The 21,571-nt window shown below is 42.0% G+C and overlaps 1 protein-coding gene across 5 annotated transcripts in view; it reads right to left on the bottom strand.

Moving 5' to 3' along the window:
- Positions 1–21,571, bottom strand: part of rabgap1 (RAB GTPase activating protein 1) — a 144,926-nt gene that overhangs the window by 105,306 nt on the left and 18,049 nt on the right. For 3 of the 5 annotated variants that reach the window (XM_088940512.1, XM_088940515.1, XM_088940513.1), the window contains exons 2-7: positions 21,105–21,305; positions 15,480–15,509; positions 14,177–14,381; positions 10,456–10,660; positions 8,663–8,837; positions 1,824–1,981 (exon numbers count right to left, since the gene is read on the bottom strand). In XM_088940512.1, the coding sequence (XP_088796638.1) occupies positions 1,824–1,981; positions 8,663–8,837; positions 10,456–10,660; positions 14,177–14,381; positions 15,480–15,509; positions 21,105–21,254 (923 nt within the window). In that variant the 5' untranslated portion in view covers positions 21,255–21,305. The remainder of the gene's footprint in view (positions 1–1,823; positions 1,982–8,662; positions 8,838–10,455; positions 10,661–14,176; positions 14,382–15,479; positions 15,510–21,104; positions 21,306–21,571) is intronic. The other 2 variants (XM_088940514.1, XM_088940518.1) reach the window with 1 other exon arrangement.

The raw sequence follows: 21,571 nt of genomic DNA, 5'->3' as shown, positions 1-21,571 counted from the left end.
AGATTTTGTGGCTACAGTTAAGCCCATCAGCAGAAGACAAGCTTACCAAAGAATAAGAGCAGCTTTAGACAAACCACAGAGAAAGAGCAATCGAGAGCTCAGCAGTATGATCACACCAGTTACCTCTGAAATTAAGCTAGTGACAGACTCTCACAAGCCCAGTACCTCTACTATAACATGTGTCGACTAATACCAGACAGCTTGAATGCATCTTTAATAGAAAGAATCAGAATTAATTGCCACCTGAAACCATCAGTGGTCTTTATATTTTCTGAAGTGCTAATACCAGATTTTTCCTATATCGTCAAGTGCCCATCTTCTGCTGTAGTTAAGGGAAAAGGCCTATAAACAACCATGAGATTCTACTGCTAATGTAACATAGATCACACTAAAATAATATTGTTTTTTACTGGTAATACAGATTAAGGCATATAGGATTAATATACCGAAGTACTTATAATGGTGCTCTATATTTACAATTTGAAGGGCTTTTTCTATGAATACAATTCCTTTTCTCCTTAAGTTTTTGTGGTCATAAACAATTTATATTTTTTACGTTGCCAGTCTTAGTGTTTTAGTTGTGGGAAGAGAGAAAACTCTGTGAAGACAGGAAACAGGTTCTGCTCCTCTTGCTCCAGCACAAATATCACTTCTGAAAATGTCTGGATACTATAGATATGACAGGTATGTTATATTCAGCTTCCCTGTTTAACATAAAATGTAGGGGCCGAGAGATTCTGGCAAATATAATATCCTCTCCTGCACATTAACCAACTCTGTGTACTCTTGGGAAGGTTCTGACTCCCATTAAACATTACAAAAAAGACAGAAATATGACATGAAAAATATGACTTGTTAGTTTGAAACCATTTCTTTGTGCATACAAGCAGAAGCAAGGTTTTAAAGTCAGTGATAAATGAAAGGAACCATTTGTATGCAGACAAAAGCTCAGTACCTAAATTTAGACTTTTTTGTTCATAGCATGGATGCTCAAGAAAGACGAAGTTCAGAATTGTATTTTACTTTGCACCACACTCCATTCACAAAGCGCGTGGAAACATTAAAAAAAAAATTAAATTACTGCAATTAAAGTGATGCATGATTTACGTTTCCGTGCAGACTGGGAGATATTCAGTGGTGCATGTTTCAATAATGGATGCTGTAAGCTTCCCGGCAGTTTCTAACCGATGCATGCATCAATGGGAACAGCAGCCTGATACCAAGGCTGGGTTTCAGTACAGTCAACGGCCGTAAGCATACCCCTATCTTGTCACATCTGTCAGCGCACTTCCAGTCTCATTGCGTGCCAAGAAAACTTTCAGCAAGAGTGAGTCTTGTGAGGTTTATACAATGAGAAAAGCACTACATCCACAGGCATGAGTGTCTAGAATACAGATTCAAAAGAAGTGTCTGACGAAAACGGGTACAGATACAAACAGGTACACAGGGGTGATTAAAGCTGCATGGTATATTTGCTGCTTAGAGTCCTAAAATGTGACATTAGTCAGTGGAATTAGAGGATGTGTATACAGACACTTGGGCATGTCAAATGCATTCATTCATTCATTCATTTATTCGGGGACACCACTATCTCCTCTATCATGTCTTGAGATGGGGTCAGATGTGTCCATTTTCCTGCAAAAACAACCACAAGTTCCTGTCCGTCCTCAAAGGACTCGCAAAGTCCATCTAAAGTAATGAGTGATGCAACAAGTCTATGAACTGAAAGAGCATCGCCGAGCCCATATTCGGAAAGGTGACCTTCCATAACGGGGGGGAAAAAAAAAACAAAAGCATCGCAGCACTCGTTATCCGCTGCATACCTGAACGAGCCTTTCCCGTCATCCTCCTTGATCTCCAGACACACGGTGAACGTGAACACGTCGCTGTCTGGCGTCATGGGGGGCGGCTGTGCCGAGAGGGGGGTCTTGCTAGCTGAGCGCCGGAAAGCTGTGGCGAAGCTGTACAATATCCGACTCACCTGGAAGGGCAAACAGACCCGTTGGTGGAGGAGAAATGGTGCAGCTCTTACAGCATTAAAGGAAAGGTGAGCAGCTTCAGTTCACAGAGTATGGAAGAAAAGGTCACGTTTAATTAACCACACCTAATCAATGCAGCAATCTACAAAGCAGAATGGGCGTCCGTATCCTTTTACTTCTATAACCTTACCAAAAAACACCTTGAAGAGAGTGGCTTCAAATTAACAAACACAACCCGACATTTCGGAACAGATACATCACGAATATCTGTAATAAATTGAATTAGAAAAAGATTGGGTTTTACAGTCCTGAATGTGGTATCTTTCAGTTCTACCGTGTTTGTTGCAAGTCAGCATTGATCACTGTTACTAAGACCAAAAAACATACAAGAAAATAGATCATTTAATCAATTGTAATTGTGGGTTAAATCAAATGTAATAGTTTGCAGGATTTGAACAATGTTCAAATCATTTGTTCTACCAAAGTTGCACTGTGTTCACAGGTCTATTTTTCCCAGCTACCCTCATAAACATACAGTGAGTGAGCATTTGTGAAGCGACACAGTCAAGTCTTTTCGGTGAACTAAACATGTCAGCAATTTTCTGTCCTGGCTCTTATTTTCCAGGTCACACACAACAGAACGTTTGATACTTCTTTCAGACCTTGTAGTCATTGAACAGGATGGGGTCAAAGGTGGTGGTGGAGGTTATGAAAACTGGTAATTGCCAGCTCTCAGGAAAAATGGAACCTTCTTAAGTAATGCAAATGATACAGACAAAACAATGATTCCAAGCTAAGAGTACTGAGAGAAAACCAGACGAGTTTGGTGGTGATCCTGACTGGGTTACCAATCCCTGATATCATTCTCTAAAAGCCAAGCAAACTTGCAAACCCATTTTAAACTAAAAAAGATTATCGCAACACAAAACCAGTGGTTTGTTCTGAAAACTGCTCCTAACCCAATCACAGGTGAACTCAGGGTGTAGCTGATACCTACTTAGACATTCTTTAACTGTCCAGTGACAGAGACCTTTTGGGTGTTTTGTGATTAATTTGCATGGATATGACAAGGGTGTACCACTGAACTCTGCAATTTACTATTAATCTACAGACATGTAATATTTTTTCTTTAGATCTATGTCCAAAAAAAGGCTTATAAGGCTGTGAGGAGAAACATGGACCACAGGGTGAGCACCCCTGCTGGCCCCACTAACACCACTTCCAGCAGCAACCTTAGTTTTTCCCAGGAGGTCTCCCATCCAGGTACTGACCAGGCTCACACCTGCTGAGCTCCAGTGGGTTGGCAGATGTGAGTTGGAGGGTGACATGGCTGCTGGCTAAATGACACACCGGAGAGTTTGGTGACATTCTGTTACACTTTGTGTAAAAGAAAAATATACAGAGAGTTAAAATAAAGTAAGAGAAATTCCCAAGTCTCAAGTAAATGCTTATGTATTCACATGGTATCAAAATTACATACCATACCTTAATCACATACCATTGGAAGTCTGCTTATTAATTAGCATTTTTGATTTTCATACCGCATCTTTAAAAGATTTATTTTATTACATTTTGGTCTAAACATTGTATTGATATTTGAGTACTATATTTGAAATTGTAGTACCCACCACAAGAATCTGCTTTGTGACTGACTGGCTGGCTCTGACTCTTCAGACAGAATACAGCTTCAACTCAAAAGAACTTTGACTTTACATCAGCTTTAGAATAACAATGACAAAGCAATCTAATGAGGAGAAAATCAATCAATATTTATGCACTAAAGTACCTTTGTAAGAGTTTGTCACAGAGCACCGTACGGAATGATACATACGTTGACATTAATGTAAAGGAACAATGTACCGTGGGGGTACAGAGTAGAAGGACACCCCAAAGCCCCGGTAGGTGAAAAGAAATTGCTTGGGGTGACAGGCCTGATGGTTACCCCACTTCCAGGCAATATGTTTGCTGTACGCAACATAACCGGCGAATAGAGGGGTCAGAGCCAGCACGATACACTGCACAATGACAGCACAACAAAAGCAAACCTAATGAAAATGATTATCTGAGAAAACATTTTTGTATTTTCTAAGTTGCCTCATTAATCACTCTGCCTTAATTTATTTACTTGAAGCCCCCGTTCACAGTGACTTGCAGGGCTCCCTACAGAAAATAAGCACTTCTCTAACATGATATTAAATGGAAGTTTCTGAGCAGAACCTACCCAAACTCTGAATGCTTCTTTGCCTTGATGCACCACAAAATCACTTTCGCGACTTCGCAGCTAAACCACGCTAACCTTCCCTTCCATGACTCTTGAGTCAGCGGCTCCTCAGAGCTGGTCAAAGCAGAGGAGTGTCCTGTGACCCAGATGTGAACTGGGACTGAAATACGTTCCTTAATATTCAGTGTAAAAGCTACAACGGGGAGACAGAGATTTGATTTGGAAAGGGATTTTGTGCTGGACAATAAAATATTTGAAAATAAAAAAACACTGTCGGTCATTTCTCAAATTATATTTGTTACAGACACTAATACACATGCATGTAATAATATACATGTGAACACACACCTGAAGCTTGTTAGCAAGCATTTAAAATGGAGAACAGGGGGCACTTTGTAAGCTACATCTTATAACCCAGCCGCTTTTAAGAGGTCACGTCATTGCTAGTAACCAATTCCAATAAAAGGCCTGAACTACCTGCTCTTGCTTGGAACCCTTCTTAATTTCTACTCTTACACCAGGAGTACAGCACATGTGGTGAAGAGTCTGGAGTTCACAGACTGCAGTCAAGGCCTCCGAACAGGTTCAGCTGTGTGTTGTAGACCACACCATCACAGAAGTGACCATCCATGTGAAGAAACAAGTAATAGGTTTATTCCGTGCTGAAAAAAAGAAGAAGGAAAACACAACGTTTCGGCCGTGGAGCCTTCTTCAAGAACGTTGTGTTTTCTTTCTTCTTTTTTTTCCCAACATGGAATAAACCTATTACTTGTTCCTTTGCAGCCTACGCATGCTGACACAGCTACCCGCCTGAACTACTACATCCATGTGAAGAGTCACATGCGTTTTCTCCTACAAGTTATTCATGAAGTTCTATGCTGAAAACAGAAATGCTGCTACAATCCCGATGCTGCTACAACCAGAGTCAGTCCCTGTTCGCAATATATAGTCTCCTCACGACGTTCTCTGTGATTTTGTGTCGTATTTCTGCGAACATACACAGCAATGCCTGGGGAATATGGAAATGAAAAAAAATCTAACACAGTCTGGATACTAGACAATAATAAAATGGTTGAAATTTATTACAGTTAAATGAATGTGACAAGAGAATGTTAAATGCGATTTGGAAAATAAAAATGATTTTATTTTCAGCACCGGAGACAAAAGACAAAGAAAATGCAGCTGTGTAAATACCACCCATCCCTCCATTACTAGTGCTGTCTATCTGGTGAGTATCAACCAGGAACAGAGGCCCTATTTATATGGGCTGAAGGGAACAGGCCTCATTACGCCAAAATGCAATGCTAAACAAATTTCTGCTCATAAATTTTGGAAGAATTACATCCGCAGCCTGAGGACATTAAAAAACACGGTCTCCTCCACCCAATCATCTACAAAGACAAACACAAGCAATTTCATTATAGCTGCTCTTAGCAAGCAATGGCTTCTGGAATTTTAAAAAAACCAAAACCAATCTATCTGCCCCATGGGATGCAAATCTCTAGTTCCTGCTGCTCTCTGACAGTGACCTCAGGAAGCACTGGATTCCAGGACCGATGACCTTTAACAGTATCCAAACACCATCACAGACGAACTCTACTCACACAGAAAGGCCCCCTCAAGACCACAGAGGCCTTCTTCCAATACCCTGAAGTAAAGGTTAGGAAACCTCTGAAGGAGCAAATGTCTTGGTCTACATCCGAAATGTTAGCTCCGAATATTTTAACGCGAGCTTCAGACTTACAGGCAAGTCAAGCATTCAAAAAAAAGGGTGCTGAACAGGCCCAGCGATGTTCCCCACGGCTTGGATTAAAACAAGGCTGGCCTGCATTATTCAAAACCAGTGGCAGGCAGCTTGTCATCTTCAAAATGTGGAGCAGCCTACCTCTCTGCCCGCTTAGGCAGAAGAAGCGGCCTCACTACTGAAAATCTCTGCTACGAGGCTCGTGCACAAAACCACACAGTGGAGAAAGATGCCCAGAAAACCGCGTTCAGACTGATGGGATGGACACCTCAACGAGCAAAAACAAAATTCTCTAACTGATAGCGTGCAAATGGTACGTGCTTATAAGAAGTCTACTGAAATATTAACGCGTTTTTTTCGTAACAGGATGCAGCCAACCCGAATTTAATGCAGTTCTGTTTGGTGTTAGCACGCCACCCAATTAGTTAAAGCCCTGCCAACAGGAACCTTCGGGGCAAAAACTGGCTTTCATTGTTGCGTGGCCGCAAGAATTGAAAAAGACTAACGATGCCGGCTCCCAATGTCTTCCTCCACGTAATTGTATTACCTTTGTAATTACCGCCTCATATACAGAAGCCAAATAATCAACAACGCTCAGAAATGAAAAGTTGCTTGCATATTAACAATCCAAACCCTTCAGGGAAAATCTTGAAATGCATCAACTGAACACACTTCTTATTTGTACGAGTGTTCAAGGTTGTGTATCCAGAATCGTATATTGGAGTACGGCCGCCTGCCGCAACAAATCCACTCGCTTAGAAGGGAAAATGGTGACGGACCCCAGTCTGGAGAGTGGTTAGGAACGCAGGACTCTAAACATCATAACAGGCGAGAGCTATTTTTGGAGGAGCGTCAAGAGACGCGATCCTTTATCGCTTTTGGTCATTTCTCCATAACAATAAAATTTATTATAATCTTTATTTTATATAGCGCCTTTAAAAGTGGCTTCTCAAAACTCTTTACAGTAAGGAAAAAAAAAACACAATGAGAGGAGACAGCAGTGTTACATAATTACAGGAATCGTAATTGCAAGGTTTTAAGTGTTGATTTGAAAGCGCTCAGGGATAGAATTCCAGAGCTTTGGGGCAATGCAGGAGAAGGTCCTGTCAGCCACAGAATGTAAACGAGCAGACAGGAGACCAGAATCAGACGAATGAAGGTTGTGAGGCGGGGAGTAAGATGACAGTAGCTCAGAGAGGTACTGAGGTGCTAAATTACATAGAGCTTTATAGCTAAATATGAGGACTTTAAAGCCAACACAAAATCTGACAGGAAGCCAGTGCAAGGACTCCAGGACAGGAGTAATGTGATCACTTACACTAGACCTGGTCAGGATTCTGGACATACATGTTTAATGTGGATTTAGATATCCCACCGAGTAGGGTAAGTGTCAACCATCAACATAGGATGTAGTCTGGCGATATTTCTAAGGTGGAATGGGTTTATTAAATACGTTGAATGCAACGTACACGGCAAGCATTGGCCAACAGCACCCATCTGGGCAGGAAGTTTCCAGAACAATTCAAGCTTTTTCAAAAGAGCCACTGGTTTCCTCCTATTCTTCTGTGCTTTTGGATTTCTAGTGCAATTACGATGAGAACTTCTTTCAGCCAGCATGGCTACCCTGCTACACGGGCAACAGTGTGAGGCAGTGGCCAGGGTTCAGGACTTGTAACTGGAAGGTTGTGGGCTCAAAACCCAGGTGAGACACAGCTGTTCTGCCATTGAGCACGGTACTTCACACAGATTTCTCAAGCACAACACCCAGATGCCAAAATGGATATTAAGTCGCTTTGGATAAACACCAAAGCAGTAATAAAAAAATAAAATGGATCATGGTTGCAGCTTGTGTGTTTTGTGAACGCAGTGGAGAAGTTGTGTGCTACTGATGTTTTCCCAACAATACACCCACATACATTAAAAAAGCAAAACTATGAATACTAAATCAGCTCATAAGGAGTAAGAGTACAATAGGCTCACAAAAGAACATATCATAAAACTATATACAAAGTCAATAACTACTCATCATAATTAATCATTTACAGTACTGTAATGTCTTCTGACTTTAAATACCACAAGCACCCAAAAGTGAACCGAGCTAAAAACAATTTTTATTTAAACCCGCACAATAAGTGCATGTTGCTAAGTAGGATGTCTGTTACAAGCTTGGCAGGTTTAACGGTTTTGCTAAACAATAGATGACACATATCTGTATATGTGCTCGGAGCTGGTCCCTTTGTCACCACAGCAACTGACTGAGCAGACCTGCAATGCAGGAAACACAGGTGCCCTACCATGGAGCCTTTCCAAAAAGCCCATAAAACAGAGACTTGAGATAGTGAAGGCACAGTCGTAACACGTTGCTCCTAGGACCTTAAGTGTGCATAGGCCTTGAGTTGGATGGCATGCATGAAAGAAACTTCATTAAAACTTGCAGAATTCTAGGTTCCCATGGCCAGAGGTAGGCAGTCTTTAACAGAGCTGCCAGCTGATGGCCCTTCTTACCCATTCCAATCCATTGAATTGTGGGTTTTTGACTAATTCCGCCCCATGATAACCCAATACCCAGAGATCAGCAATCAGCAAGAGAACACAGGAGGTGGTCGTGCCAAAGCCCAGCACGGCGATCCCGTAGTTAGAAAGGAAACCCTGTTTCTAGTGACCGCCTGTAGTGGCCGTCAGTGGGACACGTTCTGCCAAAGAGAGCATATGACTCACCGCTTCCTGGATTTCGCATCGGAAGACGTGGATCCTGAAAATCTCTGCGTTGTAGTGGCTTTCAGTGAAAGCAAAGCAGTCGCTTTCCTGTGTCCCGTCATGGCCTCTCACACAGAACAGGATCTTGTAGATTGGATAGTTTGCAATTTCCACGTGCGTCTGGGGATCTAATAACCTGTCGAATAAAAAGCAATTATGAGACCTGGTGACTTAAACCAATAACTGTAAGGGGCAGGAAAAGGACAAAACAGAGATAGTGCAAATCATTTGAATTGAAAGGTATGCTCTGGGAAGACAGGATTTCTTTTCCCAGTATTTTTAGGGGAACCTGAATCAGACCTCAGATGCATAATCTTAAAGAAGAGCACAACTTGCAGTCCAAGACTGTAAATGACCCTTTTAGTGCTGTGTCACGCATAAAACTGAAGTTACAAAAATGTATTCAAAACAATTGTGTCAATTCTTGGGGAAAAAAAAACTGCTAACAAGCCTGTTTTATGAATGGACACCAGCAACGAGCTCAATGACAAAAGTTGGATTTTTTTTCCCCCGACTTTAAGAAAACGGAATGAGTGAATGGCATGAAGATGCAAAAAGCGCTCAGTAAAACCACAGACTAAAATCGCCCTGAATATCTTCAGCAATTCTGTGGCACTATCCCAAGCCGAAAATGAAATGTAGTTTTTGAACATAGCCCCGTATATATGCCTTTCCTCTCCTCCATCAATATTTGATAATGAAACCCTAACCACTTAGCAAGTGTGCTGTGTACCTCTGAAACAGAGAAAACGATTGTCAGTTCCTGCTGCACAAGGCAGGATATCTCTAGCAGCTCTTAAAAACTGCTCCAAGTCCATTCACTCTCAACCAAGGTCATGAATGTTTGTTTCTCCCACATAAACTACTGCATAATCCTCCTCCATAAGACCAGTGTTGCTGAAAATATTATACTTTACTATGTGCAAAGTTGGCACATGACAATATACAGCACAAAAAGAATATGGCTCATAAATGCAGACTCTGCAAATTCTGGTCCCATGCTGTCTAAATATTATTACCAAGAGATGTAAAACCATTTCCTTAGAGATCTTCACTCCTGTTTCTATCTCATAATGACTGAATGTCCCGCATACACAGCTCAATTCACTGATGGAGCAGAAGCCATAACTCTTTTCTAGATATCATATGATCCCTGAACAAGTTAAAATTTAGTTCTGAAGCTCCGAAGAACTTATTTAGCTGCTATAATAAGATAATCCTGTACTATCTAAGATCACTTTATTAGTGATATACAATTTCTTGCATTAGGAATTCGTCTTTTCGCATACCCCAGCTTACTCTCCATGAGACACAGACACACAGACAGGGAGAGAAGCTGGGGGTCAGAATGCAGGGTCAACCACTGTACAGCACCCCCGGAGCAGTAGGGGTTAAGGGCCTTGCTCGGGGGCCCAACGGAGTAGGATTCCTCTGCCGGCTGTGGGATTTGAACCTGCAACCTCCCAACCACTGGAGCAGATCCTGAGCCACAGAGCCACCTCTCCACCCTACATGGTGAGGTATCTCAACAGTGCGGCACAAGGGAAGGAACAGATTCTGTCTTTCCCGTTGAGAACGGAGAATAAACACTCAACAGGCACCGGTCAGATCAGGGGAGATGGCCATGATGAGTACAGTATTTCTTATACCCCAATGCAAGCCGGACAGACACAGACAGAAGCTTGGTGAGAAATGCGCCCCAGAGAAGCTGCGCTAATGACACCTGCTCCAGGCCTTGTGTGTGACGCCCTTACCTTACTGTCCCTTCGGAAACGTTAGGCACTGAGAGGGTCACATCTAAAGGCACCTGGCACTGGCCCCGCAAAATGGAAATCATGCGCAGGGCCTCGACTTCGCTGCGGGGGGCGTTGACCGAGGCGCAGCCGAGATACGTCAGCTTGCTGAAGACGACACTGTCCTCGTCCGGCACCGGGGTGGTGGGGGACCCTGAAGAGTCATCTGTCGACACAAGCGGTGAAGGCCGGTCACGTAGAGGCGGGGAAGGGGGGCAGTTTCCGCTTTGCGCTCCCCCAAGAGCGACTATGGCTAAGCACAGAGGAAAAACTGTGGCACAGCGCAGGAGTTGCAGGGGCAATACATTGTCAAGGGCGATAAATCCAACAGCCCAAAAGAGTTATCTTTAAATCACCCAAATGTTCCACTTTTTAAGTGCATCACCGACTGATGTCATTTACCCCTTTCGTGATTTGGAAATCACTGGAATTCATGCAACCCTTCAGCTTTGAGTTAGGAGAAGCAATTAGTAATGAAGAGAAGATACTGCAGTAAACCTTCGTTTACGCTGAAGGCAGGTCTTGTGACGGGGACTGTTTTCAATATCAGGCACTGCATTAAGGTTTTCAACGGTCAGTTCACAAACAGATCAGTGTATGTGACCTGCGTAATTCTGAGCCATGGAGACAGCCCATGTAAGACAGCCTGTGCCAGGAAACAAATGGCTCTTTCATTACATTTCTTTCTTATTTCCAAAGAATTACTGTGCACATGGTACACTGTACATTAACCCCTGTACTCCTGGGGAAAATAAACTCATCAAGCACCTCTTACACTTAGCATTAAATCTGATATGAGATGGAAACCCACAGCAGTTAGGATGGACAGTGTGGCAGATGTCTGATGGATGGTTTCTATCAAAGTTCACTGCATTCTTTCTGAAAGTCTTATCAATGAAATAAGGATTTACTGGCACACAAGTGGCGCCAGGGATGCTAGGAACATTAAAATCGGGGCTTGACGGTATCAGAGATATATGATAAATGCATTGCTGAACATTCTGAACACTGACAAGGAAATCATTATATTACAGTAATCATGAATCAACAATACTACTATAAACTTAACAGGAAATAGAAAATGGTGTGATTTCAGAGGAACAACAAGAAAACTGTATACTATATACGTTTCAGTTCTGCAGGAAAAACAGCCCAGTTTATATCTGTCCTAAATTACAAGCACAATAAAAAACAGCCCTTTCTGTAGTGCTCTGAGGGGAACAATCTGCATTTCATTCATTTTCTCAGGGCTGTCTGAAGGTGTAGTAGCAGTTTTGGCAAACGCTGGATTGAGCTCTGAAAGAAAACAACAAACTGGAATTTTCATCAAGGTATCTGGGCGATCAGCCTGCCTGTCCATGGAAAATAGATTTTGACAGAGCTTGGGTATCCTCCTAGTGGCCAAAAATGAACAATGAATGGTTTGATACTGTAAAAGAACAGCCCCGGAAATTTTCCTCTCAATCTTTCGTCTTGCAATTGCAAATATTCCCAGGACGGTGGGCTACCTGGATTTGTTTTGTATCTAATTTGAGGTTTAACTTTACACCCCGAAAATACCTTACGTTTTCTGTGATTTCCTCCTCTCACAGTTGCTGGCACATCGTAAACAATTAAATGGCTTTAGCTTTTAAAGGACGTATGGAAAAGGTTTAAGTGTAGACATTTTAATGTAATGTAATATAGACGTTTTTAAAAAGACCTCTCTGTTGCGTACAGAAAACCAGTGAACAGCGATGGCTGAATGCCCTGTTCCTGTCAGGAGCTTTATGTTCTACATGAGGCAAAAGGAATTTTCCACAGAGTGTGGAGAATTACTGAAAATATTTTGTGACTATCAGTATTGAGCTCTCACAGCTCTTTTTCATCATCTCCTGTTGGTCAGCTCTGTATAGTCAGGGTGAACATCACTGAAAGCATACCTTTCTTGAAACAAAACCTACTGTGAATTCTGGGTGACCTCCAATTTCACGAGATGAAGCAATCTTCAAACAATTTGCTGTGGTACCTGACTACCCACGATCAAAGAGAGATCGAATATAAACAGCTACACTTGTGTGTTGTAGGGCCTTGCTGTTCCTGTGTGAAATTGCTCTTGGTCTTCTCTGCTAGTGCCACAGGCTGATGAAATAAGCAGAACATGTGCTCAAGACAGGAGAGGATTCGAGTTTAAGAATATTGGTCCTGCAGAATTCATAATTAATAATAATAACAATAAATTCCTTTCACTTGCATAGCTCTTTTCTGGACGCTGCATTCAAAGAACCTTACTGGTAATGGAGAATCCCCCCACCACCACCACCAGTGTGCAGTCCCCACCTGGATGATGCAACGACAGCCCGACTGCGCCAGTACGCTCCCCACACACCATCTCTCAGTGGGGAGGAGAACAGAGTGATGGAGCCAGTTCATAGATGGGGATTATTAGGAGGCCATGATTGGTAAAGGCCAATGGGAAATTTGGCCAGGACGCTGGGGTAACACCCCTACTCTTTCTGAGAACCACCCTGGGATTTTTTAATGACCACAGAGAGTCAGGACCTCAGTTTTATGTCTCATCCGAAGGACGGCGCCTATTTACAGTATAGTGTTCCCGTAAAAAAAACTGAGGCATAAGGACCCACACAGACCGCAGGGTGAGCGCCCCCTACTGGCCCCACTAACACCTCTTCCAGCAGCAACCTTAGTTTTTCCCAGGAGGTCTCTCATCCAGGTACTGACCAGGCTCACACCTGCTGAGCTTCAGTGGGGCTGCCAGCTGTGAGTTGCAGGGTGATATGGCTGCTATTTTAGAATATTTTGGCCACGCTGGGGGGTAACGCATAGCAGACTTTCACTGACACAAGAGGAAAAAAAATGGTTTGAAGTTTCAGTCTTGCACACCACTTCAGTAAGATCCAAGATATTATTTCAGAACAAGCTGCAAAGAAGAGGAAATTCCATTCAACCTATTTTGCTCACCTGGCTGCTACCAGCTAACTCATTCAGTCGTTTCTTAAAGAATCCCAGGGATTCAGCTTCGGTATCGCTGGGCAGCTAATTCCAGCTAACCCTCACGCTTTGGGTAAGGTAGTATTTAATGCCTTTTATGTTTTCTATTAACGTATTTCCATGCCATTTAATACATTAAACAACTTAAGGAAGACTATCAAGAGTTCTGCAAAATCCCATGGGGCAACATCCAAAGCAAACAAACTGTGGCAGCAGTATTTTGAGTGTCTTAGGCATATCTTTTGTGTGTTTATTTTCCTTAATAATTAACTTAAAATCCCAGGCAGTGGTTAGGAGTGGAATGATAAATCTGTCAATTTCACAACATTTGCTAGCCGGTATGTGTGCCGTAAGAGGTTGACTGGGCTGGTGTGAAAATTACACAACCAGTCGTTTGGTAAAAATGTCCTCTCTCACTCCTTAGGGGCCATTTTTCCCTAGGGAAGAATCTCCAGTTCCGAGACTTTTCATTCCAAGGAAAAAATACGGAGCATGGCAGGACTAGACCCTGGAGAGGTCAGTCCACTGCAGGGCGCACGCGCACGCGCAAACGGACAAGCATGGCTTTGATCAAGTGCCGAAAACCCCACGCCAACACCAAGGAGAGCACACATACACCACAACAGCAGTCGACCCGGTCCGGAATCCCCCCGGATCACCGAGCTGCTTCGGCTCCCATCCAGAGACTCACCGTCCTGCGTGGATCTCACCGGCAGCGCCATCTCCAGTTTGGGCAGGGGGCTCGCTGACCCCGAACGGAACTCGAGGGGGGCCACGGAGAGGGGGTGCCCCCCCTCGGCGTGATCCCCGCCGGCGACCTGGTCCGACTCCGAGGGGTCCATCAGCACATCCTCCAGCTCCTTCTGCAGCTGCTGCTCGCTTCCGTTGCCCACGATCTGGAGGGGCACGAGCAGAGGGGCAGGGTCACCCGAGACGCGCAGGCTGGCGAGGCACTGCAGGAGCCCCAGGCAGCACCCCCGCTTTCCAAAGGAACGCCAAGCCCTCAAATATTGCAGGCACACTTTTTTTGGGGGGGGGGGTCAGGTTTAAAGCGTTTTGTGGAACTTGCTGTTCATTTGGCAGAAAGCGATTATACGACAGAATAAGATCCGTGCCGATCAAGAGGTGTGAAAAACTGAAATAGTACTCTTTTCAGTGACACTAGGATTTCACATGGGCTTTATTGTGACAGAGAAAAAGTGAAGGAAAATGTTGCACTGGAGCGAAATGCTTTGACCGAGGTCCTGTTAGTATCATTTTAAGAAGACACAAGAGGAAAACATGCAGGCTGAAAAGCATTTGTTTCACTTTTAAGAATAAGTCACAAGGAGGTCTTGGGACCTTTTTTCTAAACATCTATGTCCCTGCCTTTTCTGGCAATTAGTCAGCTCAGGTTGATAGGAGGATTTCCTATATATCATGAGGGATAAACCCCTTCTCTTCAGATCATCAGCTACCCTCATCTTTACTGCTTCATCCAAATTGTTCCAAGAGGCCAAATGGCCCTAACATGAACTCATCACAGATTATTTTAATTCTAACCCCCCTTAGAAACCTTGCTTTGGATTTTGAGCTAGTGTATAATACACATATTCAAAAAATAAGTTAAATAAAGCTACCCTACATTAGAGGTGCTGTTAAGAGACATTATACAGTATATACCACTCACAGAAGAGTGTGATTTAAGTACTGGTATCCCCAGTCTCCAACAAACTATATACCCAGAATAAATGTTTCTTCTTAACCTGCTATTTATAAAAAAATCTTACCTAGTAAAATATCAAATCTCTGTCCAAGTTAACATTTTTACACAGAAGCACAGTTTGGCTGATAATGTGTTATTCGAGAAGCACTGCAGCACAGCTCTGTTTCTGATTTCAGGATTGCACAGGCCTTTCGCAAAGACAAACACGCTACTCTCCATCAACACAAAGAGCAAACAGCACAGACAGGACTGTCATGATAACAGAGAAAAGATTAATAAATAAACTGACCTTAAAGCTGACACCTTCCTCAGTAATAACCTGTGTAACAAACAACACTGTTTAGTTTGCTTGCTAATTCCTGGCTCTCTATAAACACCTCCCTAAGAAAAACAGAAAAAAACAGACTTTTTTTTACCTTTACTAATTTACTAGGGCTTATTAATACTATGGTTGATAAAACACAAATCCTAATGTTTTCAAGGCCACAGCTTTAGCAATTAATGCTAAAATGAAAAAAATGGAAATTTAAAGTTACTTGTTTGACAGGACTATGCTACACCAAATAATTTTACAGATTTACAGATTTTCAGACACTTAAATCTGCATGTCAAAGGAAACTGCTCCTTTCCAGTGTGACCAGAAGACACATGACCTTCAGGGATCTGGGAATCCAGTAACACTGGTTCCGTGCTCAGGGATTGCTTTTATAAAATCTTAAGTGAGAAGTAAAAAGGTTTAAAAGATGGACAGGTAAAGGCAATCTTTATTAAACTTTAGGGGACAAAGTTACTTCATTAAACTTTCCCTTGAACTGACACAGAGTAAATAATAAGGCCTTCTTGTAATTTAAACATTTCTACTTTTGATTTTAGGGGAGGAAGGGGTCACACTGTATTTGCAATCTTGGATACAAAAGCATAACTAATGTCTTCCTGGGGCAGATCCAAGACTATATGCGTGTGTGTTAATATATTCAGAGACTGGAATGGAATCTAGCAAGACTATAATGTAAAAAACCTTATAAAAAATTATAGAACAAATATAATCATAATGGATATCTTGTTTTATTACTTATATTTTCTTTTATATTGTATATTATTTATATATAATATTTTAGGACCCAAAGGTATTGTGGTAATGTTTTATTTTGTCGTCCCTTTTTTGATCATAAGATAAACCTTCATCTTTACAACTCTGCAATTTGATAAGAAGAAAAAAGAAAACATCGATTCACTATGTAATACTTTCAGGTAACAGAATGAAAAACAGACCACATTTTAAGTCGCTTTCCCTTCAACTGTATTTCAGAAATCGCTGCTGTTGTTATTCAATACATATAACTATTTCCCAGTTAAAAAGCAAAAATATAAAAAAATGTTTGGATGAAATTCCAACCCCCTTCAGCATAGATATGTCATATAACTAACGAACTGTCTCCCTTTTGCAAGGATCTTGTGAATTTAAACAGATACCTCTAAATCAGTGAGTGATGGCTTTGTACATAACTCTCAGTGGTAATAATAACCTTTTAGATATCTGAAATATAAAATAAGATTTTGATGTATTAGTTGAATGAATGTATATATTGTTTAACAAAAACTGTATCCTTGTTTAAAAAAATCTTTTTTATAGGTTCTATATCTTAACATCTGTGGTTGTACCCTTTAAGAGACATCATGTACTGTGTTCTAATTTAACTACAGCTATAGGGTGTTTTCAAGACGTGAGAATGTTTATTTCTGCTGCATGGCCTATTTAAACTATATTCATTACAGAAGAATGTGCTGCTTCACACAGCTGCAACAGCAAAAGGTTACTGAAGAGTTAGATATGACCAACAGCTGCCTGCATACTCCTCCACAGTCTACAACAACAAAACTAGCAGTGTGGAGGAGTGATCAGACCTCTAGACTCCTAACTGGAAGGTTGTGTTTAAATCCAGAGAGAGGCACTGCTGTTGCATCACTGAGCAACATACACTCAGATTGCCAACGTAAAATACCGAGATGTATAAATGGGTACAAAAGCAAGTTGATTTGGATAAAAAGGCCTCAGCGAACAAGTAAACGGATACAACACTTATTAAATTCCAGTCTCTCTTCTGAGCTCTTTTTGGTCAATGATCAGCAAATGAACAGTGTAAAAAAAATCTAAAAACTCCAGAAAAAAAGTGAAAATCTGGAGGCACAACTATTTCAAATAGTCAAAAATCAGCACATAACCAAGACTTTTAATCCACCAATCTTGGCATGCTTCTTGTGGGGACACTTTCTGCACATCGCCCCTTTTTTTTACCATGGCATGGCACAGAGAAGAAAAGGTCTGGTCTGATACTACTTTACAGTCAAGCACTGAAGTCCCCAAAGGACGGAAGTCCTCACCACTATGCTTAAGAGCTCACAGTCTTAAGAAAAGCGCTTCCTGGATGTACTGCAGTTTCAATGCATTCTAAACTGTTCTAGCCATTGCTTGGAAGAGTCTGAAGGCCCAGATCACTTAAAGAAATATACTGCAGCCATAGATCAGGTAGCCATCACACAAGTGTGATTTACAGGAACATCCTTGTCAGCATTTCTCAACCTTTCTATTTGTTCTCTTTTGAAGCAATCAGATCTCATCTACTCTGCAGCTGTATTACTTTTGGCTGCTGGTGCTGAGGTTATACATACATTCATGCTATCTTACCCCCAAAAATGGAGGATACCTATAACAGCGAGTCATTCTGGCTCCAGGGGCAGAGATTTCAGACCACACAGCCAACTTAACTTCATGTGGACAATAAGATTGAGATCTGGGGAATATAAACCCATCAGGCTGTCTGAATTTACACATCAGCCAGGTCTGCTACTGCTGTCAGCAATGCACGAGCAATAATGCTTCTTATGGGATTACTTACTATACATCCACCCTTTTTTACCATAGCACAGAACAAAGAAGAAAAGGGCTGGTCTGATACTACTTTACAGTCAGGAACTGAAGTCCTCACCGCTGTTTTGGTCAGGGATGGGTCACTGCTATAAATACCCTTCTCTGAATTTTTGAACAAGCATTTAAGACAAATCTATTCCTCAGCATCTATAAAAATATTGGTACAATCTTACACTTATAACATCTTACATGAATAACAAAGCAAGAGACAATCTGTTCAGGTGTCTCTAAGGAAATTAAGTCCAAAGGCTGAATTTAACATTCTTTCTCCTTTTATAGCATTTATTGTATTACTTTTAAACCTAAAATTATCACTGGAATTTCAATCTCAATCTGAAGCGGTATCAGATAAATTCTACTGTTTCTGGACAAAACTGTGGAACTAGAAAATTTGGATTTGACAATTTTATATGCTTACATAATGAATAATGTTAGCGCAAAGACTGCTAACCTAGTTTTTAGGCTAGAAGCTGAGAAAAATGCAGCAACTGGGAATTATATACTATACAATGGCGCCATCTTGTGGGGCAAACTGGCATAAGTTTATTATGCAAGGAACACAAAGTACTGTACACTACTAATTCTTATGTTACCTGCTCAGCAGATAATTTTAACATATCCTTCAATTCAGGAAAATTCTACATATTGACTCTTCAGGTTCCTTAATCACTGCAGGTATGAATCAAACTTGTAAACACCACTTAAATGAAAAGAACAGCCTGCGAAACAGAACACCAAGAAGTAAATTATTTCCCCAGCTGCTTTACTGTAAAGAACGAGAAATAAAAAGCTAGATGTTTGCGTTTTATCTAAGACAAATTAAAATGTGAGCTACATGCACTTTAGAAACAGATTTAATACAAACGCCCGCTCCCCCCTCTACAAACTCTTAAACAGTCTAATGAAGCTCTTCACGGGCAGACTGAGGTCATGAGGGTTTGTCCTAACCGGTGCAAAAAGGAAAACAGAGCTGTCTGTACCAGACCAGACTAAACTGATGTCCGCCACTGACCTGCACTGTCTGGCTGAGCTGAGCATCTAGACAACTCTGCTGGCATGTACAACCTTTGTCCACCACTACAGTATATTTAGTGGTTTGATATTTCTGCTGTTTTTTTTAATTTATTTACAAGCCCTGCAGACCTCCCATAGTGACAGAAGTTAATCCAACACAGATAGAGTTCTGTCTGAGCTGCCTCCTGGCACTGTGTCCTGTCAGCCCCCGTAAGCCAAAACCCCAGTCCGGGCTCTGTCTTCGCCTACAGTCGAAGCATCTCTCAAGACGGCACATGAGTTTCAGCGGTTCAAGTTCAATGGTGGACAGTTTAACTACTTCAGCACCGGCTTGATCCAGAGATGAAACTGGGGCTCCAGTCTTCAGAAAGAAAAGTAACCCTCCGTGGATCAGATCCAGCACTTCTTCCAAATTATAGCATCACAATATGTGATGGAAACAAGGGCATTAGTACAGGTGGATAAAAAAAAAAAATACAGAACAACAGGTTTTAATTAGGACCTCAAAAACATCATCGGAAGACAATGCAAACCAATCCACAAAGGTCCTTCGCAGGCAAAAGGAGGGATCCCTCTTCTGTATCGATTTAGAGATGCCGTTGCAGAAAGGAGTCACACACAGGCAGCTGCTGGCCAAGTGACAGCTGTAGGAAGACCTAGACAAGGTCTCCTGGGCAGCCGGAAAAGCCAGCAACCTCCCGGATGATTCCGAAGTGCAAGAGACTAAGGACATCCGCTTAAATGAATACAGCGACCGGGGAGGACAAAACGAGACGACGGAAAAGGTCAGGAGGTGAATTATTGATCAGGCAGAAGGCAAGTGCAGAGAGACCACAGTGCAAACAACACAGACGCACACCAGAAGGAAAATGAAAAAGCAGGACTGCCCTCTAAAATCGTTAATTGAGAGCCCAATTTTTTTTTTTTTTTAAATCCAAAAGAGTGGGAAAAGAGGAAGGTACCACCAGAGGAGAGTGGTGAGCTGGCATGCCTCATAACACTACATCCCCAGACTCCGGGAGGAAGGCATTCGGAATCAGAAGGCAGGGGAGAGGTGGGGATTCAACAGGGTTCAGATAAGCGCAAAAGTATATTAAGAGAATGTTAATTCAGATTTAGGGAAAAGCTAGGAACAGGTTCACAAACAAGAGAGGACATTAGAGGCGTTCGAGCTTGGAATTGATTAGTTCAGGCCGATCTGAAGTTCCATGTTTATGTAAACCAAATCTAATTGACCATGGATGAAACGAGAGGGTACCAGACCCACAACTCTTGCTCAGAAGGCAGCGTGTTTCTCATTACAAATGAGCATGAATAACATAAGGAGGATCATTTATAGCGATGAGCTGTGAATGGGTTGAGGCACGCCAACGGCTGTATTTTAAAAAAAGCCTGGCACTGTGGCCGAAATGGTACGAGCAGCGTGAAATTCAATACAAATAAAAAGAAATTCAATTCAACCAAAGTGTGTATGAAATATATAAATCTCTTATTATAACATAGAGGTGGGCAATTTTCCCCAACACTCACTTACTTTGAGAGCCAGGTGGCTCAACGGAAAGAAAGTGAGATGTATCTTTGGTCCTGCACACCGTACGGTCCACAAGGCCTTTTCATTTTCGACAATGAGGGGTTTGTGCCATGGGTATATCTAAATACCCAGCAACGAGTCTGCTTATGTAACAGACACGGTCTTTAAGAACTTTCCACATCACAGTGGAAAGCATTTCATTGGCACCCATTTGGAAAAGACAGAAACACAATAGGTTCTACTCCCACCCAAAAGATAAAAGACAAAACGAAGTTTGCAAAGCAAAACTCGAGTGAGAAACAAAGCAGACCTGGGAGCTGCTCCACCCTGCCTGTGTCTCGGCCTCACAGCTCAGTTCATCCATGGCCAAACAGAAGACGGTTTACATGAGGAAGGAACTCAGATCCAGGAGTCTAAATCTACACCCAGAGAGCTCTTACCTTCAGTCCTGTTTTTTCATCATCACTACTGTTATGTGTAGACGGCGTTTCCTCCCCTTGCCGGGAAACCAAGACAAAATCCTCACTGTTTAGGGTGGAAACCGAGCCAGAAGAAACGCTAATTTTCCCAACTGAGGCCTTGTCATCCATAGCTGCTAAGCCAATCGCAGCTCATGAATGAGGAAAAAATTCTAAAAGCACCTAGAAAAAGAAATCATAAAAACATTGATGTATGTCTACTATTTGAAACGGTTGCTGTTGTTAATGTTAGAATGCTGGACCTACGAGAGGGAGTTTTAGATCATCAGTTCATTTTCATCTGTGCAATGCCGAGAGACGGTTCTGCGAAAAGACTAAAAAAAATGACTAACACAGGAGACGTTTTGTCAGTTGGCACACGAGCATGCAAATTGGCTGTGGCTCTCCTCCCAACTAAGAGGATGTTTTTGAAACGGAAATTGGACATT

Source organism: Atractosteus spatula, chromosome 23 (assembly GCF_055471065.1).
Source record: "Atractosteus spatula isolate fAtrSpa1 chromosome 23, fAtrSpa1.hap1, whole genome shotgun sequence".
NCBI lineage: Eukaryota > Metazoa > Chordata > Actinopteri > Semionotiformes > Lepisosteidae > Atractosteus > Atractosteus spatula.
This window is presented reverse-complemented; position numbering and strand designations above follow the sequence as displayed.